The sequence below is a fragment of the Budorcas taxicolor genome, chromosome Y, assembly GCF_023091745.1.
Source record: "Budorcas taxicolor isolate Tak-1 chromosome Y, Takin1.1, whole genome shotgun sequence".
In the NCBI taxonomy this organism is placed as follows: domain Eukaryota; kingdom Metazoa; phylum Chordata; class Mammalia; order Artiodactyla; family Bovidae; genus Budorcas; species Budorcas taxicolor.
In genome coordinates, this window is record NC_068936.1 from 3,724,502 (window position 1) to 3,731,183 (window position 6,682).

Here is a 6,682-nt window from a genome sequence, read left to right on the forward strand (position 1 = left end):
CTGTATTTTAAACTGATACAAAAGTAAACACTGGTTTAACGTTACCTTTCAATTGCTAGGAGACCAGCGACTTTGTGATGTCATAGCTACCCTTCAATTGCTAGGAGACCAGTGACTTCGTGATGTCACAGCTTTTTGACTTTGAGAACCCCGGTGATGGTCTAGAGAGTTTATCTCCATAGGCCAGTCAAGCACCATTAGGAGTTGCAGTGTGTAAAATCAGACAAATAAGGAAAGTATCTGAAGAAAGATTTCTTTGAGATGGCACATATTCCTTCAGAAATTCAAGATATGCTTCCTAAAGATGAGTCAACTGGTTCAGAAACCACTATTAGATCTCCTTTGTGTGATTACACACTTACTGAGGACTCAGTTTTGAGATCTATGATTGAAGAAGATGCTTTTCAGGCTTTGTTTGAGGAAGTTGTGATAAAAATGCCACGTTACAAATTTTCTGTCTCTGAAACAGATGAATTGAACGATTTTCTTTCACTAACTTTTCCTCAAAAACTTTGGAAGCTAGTTGAAAGTGATCAGTTTAAATCTATTTGGTGGGATGAGAGTGGCACTTCTATAGTGATCAATGAAGAAGTCTTCAAGAAAGAAGTCTTGGAAAGACAGGCCCCTTTCAGAATATTTGAAACTGATAGTATGAAAAGTTTAGTTCGACAGCTTAACCTTTATGGGTTTAAAAAAAAGCAACACACTTTTCAAAGATCTGCTTCACTAGCTGACTTTCTGGAAGAAAAAAGCAATGTCTCTGTTTTGAGCAAGGTAATCCAAAATTTTCACTTATTATTGGCAATATGTACGATTAAATATGTGACCTCGAAAGCAGCGTGTTCACGTATGTAGCTAAAACAATTTAAAATTGAGATAATTGTTGAAAAAGTTTTATTTTTTGAAGTTGAGAACAGCTGGAGGTTAAAATATTTAATATTTAACAAACATTCCTAGCAACTTGAAACTGGATACAAGTCCTGAAGCTAATTAAAGTGGGATTTACTGTATATGTTTACAACATATTTTTACTTGGTATTTACTGTATATACTGTATATTTTTACAATATATTTTTACTTGAGGATCATAATTGTTTTTAACATGTAAGGTGTTAAAACTACTAATGGAGGTGTTTTATCTGATTCTATTTAATTTGTATCATTAAAAGAATATATTTTTATAGTTTAGCTTTCCTTGTCAGTTTTACCTTGGTTTATAAAGAAACTAAATAATTTTCTCCTTGGATTTTAGTTACAGATCTATCATAATCCAAATTTCAAAAAAGGCTATCCCCAACTTCTATTAAGAATGAAAAGAAGAATTGGGATTAAAAATGTCTCTCCAAATGCTTCATTAATTCAAGATTACAAGAAGAAGAATGTTAAAGCAAGGGGCAACATAGATAACTGTAACTCTAGTTCTCTTCCTGAAGCTAGTGGGGAGAATGCATTTTCAGCCTCCACAAGTTTAAGCGTGCCTTTCATACTAAAGCCTTATACCAGGCAGACCATCGCTAATACAAGTGCCCTATCTCCATGTGATTTTCCTTACCCATCATCAACATCAGTTAGACAAACAGAAAAGATTGTGATAGATCAATCTGCTGTTTTAAATCAGATGAGCATTTTTAATCGGCACTCACATAGTAGCTACACTCAAGCCAATGGCCGCATGGAGAACTTTGCTACTACAACTACTTCTGCTTCTCAGAACCACATTGTATCTCCATTACAGAGCAGTTATGTTGGACTGCTGGTGCATCCTTCTAACTTTCCAGTTAGGTGCAGCTATATGATAGCCCATGACAGTCCTTTTCCTAACCTGCAACAGAGAGGGAACTCATGGTCCCCAGTGCCAAGGATCCGTGATACATCTGCCTCCTCTCTTTCAAGGTCAACTCATCAAAAATCTTCATTATATGAAAACAATCCTAATTAAAACTGATCTATCAAATAAATATCAGATTATGCAGCATAAGGAAGAGTAAAATTTATGGTTGGATATGTCAACAAATTCCTACAGTTCTTGTATATGAACAATAAATTTACATGTTCATCTTCATTAGTTTCATTTTGTTACATGTTCATCTTCAAATAGTTTCATTTTCTGTTTTGAAACAAGAGTAAAATGAGGCTTTATTTCAACGTCTATTTTACTGTGTTGTTTTATAAACTCCTTAGTTCAAGGAAACATTCTTTATGCATCCTAGGTAAATGAAACCTAATCGTTTGTAAGCAAGAAAATGAGAAAAATAGGAAAAGAGGTAGTGGATATAAAAGTGACTTCTGAAATCATCCCTGCTGAAATGAATGGGTGTGTAAATTAGGATCGTATGGGAGAAGGAAGAGATAAGAATAAAATATAAAAATGCAAATACAGAGTACATACTTTAGAGCATTCTCAGTTATACCATAGTCTATGAGATTGGATAGAGTCTTAAGAGGTTAGACAGACTGTCTTCATTATAGAAATTCATTTCATACTTGAAAATATAGATGTTGCAGCATATCCAAAATCATGATCACCATCATACCATCCCTGGGATACCAAACATAACATGACGTAGTCAATGACTGGCCCATGGTCAGCACTAGATAGGTATTCTACAAGTGGTATTGTATAGGGTCATTTTTGAACTGCTCTCCTTAAGGTATGCCTTTATTTCCTCCCACCAAGATTCCACCCTATATTTCCTAAGGCATATTTAGATGTTGCTTATCTGTTCCCACAGAGACAGAATAAATTCCTTGTGGTGATTGCAGCACCTCAACATGGTTAACAAGTTCTTTGAAGACATAACATCCGTTTCCTTAGTTGTTTCATTATCTTTTTGTTACACTGTGCTTCTGTAGCTACAATCACGCAAATTACTTTCAGTCATGCTAAGCCCCACCTCACAGCTTTGTCTCAACTCCTTCTTAGTGTTGGAAGGAAACTCTGTTTGCCCTCCTATTAAGATAAGCACAGATATCAGGTCTTCCATGTGTTTTGGGTCTACCCGCTTTTCCTTATGTATCTTTCACATCAGCTAAAACTTAGAGCCTGAAAATGACACATTTTAAGTACTTACTGAATTATCAATAAAGAAATGTAAGAACCAATCAAATGCTATATACATTACTCAACAACTTCCCATAACCTGCACTATCATCATAATTAACCTTTCTTATTAACTGAGAATTTTTTCCAAGTTGATAAATATTTATTAAATTTACATGAATGTCACATGTGTTCATTCAAATTATAAAATGATTGCTGCTCTCATGAAATTAATAGTCTTTTAGAACTCATTCTAAGCATGTTATTTCAGGCTCCATTTCCCTAAAATTCAGAAGTACTTATAGAGATATGTATTTAAATAAAGGTATTATTCAATCTCATCATTTAGAAAAGTCATGGAGTAAGCAGGGGTCAAAATCAATGGCTAATCCTTATATTTCACAACGAAATACTCTGAACAGAGTGTCTGATTGTTGGACTATCCAGACTGTCATGAACACTACCTAGAAATCTTGACAATTGCAAATTTGTGGCCATTTCTTTAATATAAATTTATTTTAATTGGAGGCTAATTACAATATTGTATTGGTTTTGCCATATATTGACATGAATCCACCACGGGTGTACATGTGTTCCCCATCCTGAACCCCTTTCCCACCTCCCTCCCCATCCCATCCCTCTGGGTCATCCCAGTGCACCAGCCCCAAATACCCTGTATCCTGCATCGAACCTGGATTGGCGATTCGTTTCACATAGATAATATACATGTTTCAATGACATTTTCCCAAACCATCTCACCCTCACCCTCTCCCACAGAGTCCAAAGACTGTTCTATATATCTGTGTCTCTTTTGCTGTCTCACATAAAGGGTTATCGTTACCATCGTTCTAAATTCCATATATATGCATTAGTATACCGTATTGGTGTTTTCTCTTTGTGGCTTACTTCACTCTGTATAATAGGCTCCAGTTTCATCCACCTCAGAACTGTTTCAAATGTATTCTTTTTAATGGCTGAGTAATATATCATTGTGTACACGTACCACAGGTTTCTTATCCATTGGTCTCCTGACGGACAACTACGTTGCTTCCATGTCCTGGCTATTATACAATGCTGTGATGAACACTGGGGTACACATGTCTCTCAGTTCTGCTTTCCTTGATGTGTATGCCCAGCCGTAGAATTGCTGGGTCATATGGCAATTCTATTTCCAGTTTTTTAAAGAATCTCCACACTGTTCTCCAATGTGGCTGTACTTGTTTGCATTCCCACCAACAGTGTGAGAGGTTTCGCCTTTTCTCCACACCATCTCCAGCATTTATTGTTTGTATAACTTTTGTATAGTAGCCATTCTGACTGGTGTGAAGTGGTATCTCTTTGTGGTTTTGATTTTTATTTCTCTGATAATGAGTGACGTTGATCATCTTTTCATGTGTTTGTTAGCCATCTGTATGTCTTCTTTGGAGAAATATCTGTTAAGTTCTTTGGCCCATTTTTTGATTGGGTCATTTATTTTTCTTGAACTGAGCTTCAGGAGTTGCTTGTATGTTATTGAAATTAATTCCTTGTCAGTTGCTTCATTTTTTATTTTTATTTTTTCCCATTCTGAAGGCTGTCTTTTTCACATTGCTTATAGTTTCCTTTGTTGTGCAGCTTTTATTTTTAATTAGGTCCCATTTGTGTGTTTTTGCTTTTACTTCTAATATTCTGGGAGGTGTGTCATAGAGGATCCTGCTGTGATTTATGTCGGAGAGTGTTTTGCCTATGTTTTCCTCTGTGACTTTTAAAATTTCTGGTCTTATATTTAGATCTTTAATCCATTTTGAGTGTATTTTTGTGTATGGTGTTAGAAAGTGTTCTAGTTTCATTTTATTACAAGTGGTTGGCCAGTTTCCCTAGCACCGCTTGTTAAAGAGATTATCTTTTCTCCATTGTATAATCTTACCTCCTTTGTCAAATATAAGGTGTGCATAGGTGTGTGAATTTATCTCTGAGCTTTCTATTTTGTTCCATTGATCTATATTTCTGTATTTGTGCCAGTATCATACTGTCTTGATGACTGTGTCTTTGTAGTAGAGTCTGAAGTCAGGCACGCTTATTCCTCCAGTTTCATTTTTTTCTTTCTCAAGATTATTTTGGGTACTCAAGGTTTTTTGTATGTTCATACAAATTGTTAAATTAAGAGACTTTAATTAAGAGAATATTCTTATTTATTCTGTACCCTCTTCACCCTGCCTAAACTGCAGAGGGGTGCTGGCCACCCAGAGGTTCAATCCTAACTGCACCACGTTAAAATCTCAAATTACCTACCCTTCAGTGTCCCCTGTTCTGGGAACCACTTGCCAGAGTCCAACTCCAAAAGCCGGGGATTCAACCTGCGGGGGTGAGCAGTGTCGGTGAGAAACTGAAGCAGCCTCTCAGTTTTTTATTTTTATCTTTTGGACTGCCTGTTTATTTCAAGCTTATGATTCTCTTTTATATTTTTACAAAACCATTAGGTCAGACGTTTGATATTTTTCCTTCCCATTGACCCAGATTTATTTTTCTCCAAAAATCATTGTCGCCCCTCAAGAGATATTCCTTCCTCAGTGATTCTCTTATCTACTTTTTCTCATGTGTCCTTGGGAATACACTGTAACTCACGCTAATGTCTGGGCTGCATACCACATTCCTCAGTTTACTTCTTATCTTTCTAAGTCCTGTTTGCCCCTAGTATCCTAAGCTCACTATTTCTTAGAAAGGGCTTCTAGCTAATAATATCTCAAAAGTCCCTAATCTTTATAAGCTATAGTAGAAAATGCTAACATTACAGCATCCCTTAAATCTTTAGCTTCTAACTATTTTAATTATTCCTAAGCCCTAAATTCAGCAAACTCCATTGCCATAAACACTTTCCTCACAAATAGGCTTCAGATAGGAATTCCTCCCGTGCTCTCAAGCTATGGCCTGTATGCTCACCCTGGAACACTCTTTTGTAAAACTTTTTGAACAAATGTCAATGATTAACTTTATGAATTATTATTTGAGCACAGCTGCAGAAGGCTTTATGCCTTCTCATGCTCCTAAAAACGATAAGCACCTTAATATTCTTTTCAGTCAACTCAGCTGAGGAATGGAAAAAACAATTCAGAATCACAAAGTCTAACACCTTTTATTCTGGGTCCATGCCTGTGGAACAAAGGGAGGAGGTTTAGGGCTGTGCCTCCATTTTGTCAGTAATGCCTAACACAGTTTCCAACATCTCAGTGTGTGTGTCTCTTGGTGTATTTTAATTTCTGTGTTTCTCTCTCTCTCAGTATCTGTGTTTATGTCTTTGGTATGTGTCTCTGTGTATGTGAATTTCTGTATATTTGTCCTTCAGTGTCTCTGTGTGTGTGTCGCTCAGTGAGTGTGTCTCTATCTCAGTGTCTGTGGTTGTCTCACTCTCAGTGTGTGTGTCTCTCTCATGTGCTTGTGTGTCTGCCTCATTGTGTGTTTTTCTCTCTCATTGTTTGTGTCTCTGTGTTTCTGTGTGTGTCTGTCTCAGTGTTTGTGTGTGTCTCTGTTCCAGTGTCTGTGTGTCTGTGTGTCTGTGTGTTTCTGTTGTCTCTCTCTTGGTGTACTTCTGTCTCTCTCAGTGTGAGTGTGTGTGTCTCAGTGTGTGTATCCCTCAGTGTGTGTCTTTGTGTATGAGTGTGTGTG

General features: G+C 36.6%; 1 protein-coding gene across 1 annotated transcript; it reads left to right on the plus strand.

Annotated features, from left to right (window-relative positions):
• Positions 1-261: 261 nt before the first annotated feature.
• LOC128071045 (heat shock transcription factor, Y-linked-like) lies at positions 262-1,939 on the plus strand. Its single transcript, XM_052664034.1, has 2 exons — positions 262-774; positions 1,253-1,939. Exons 1-2 carry the CDS (start codon positions 262-264, stop codon positions 1,937-1,939), a joined length of 1,200 nt encoding a protein of 399 aa, XP_052519994.1.
• Positions 1,940-6,682: the final 4,743 nt, after the last annotated feature.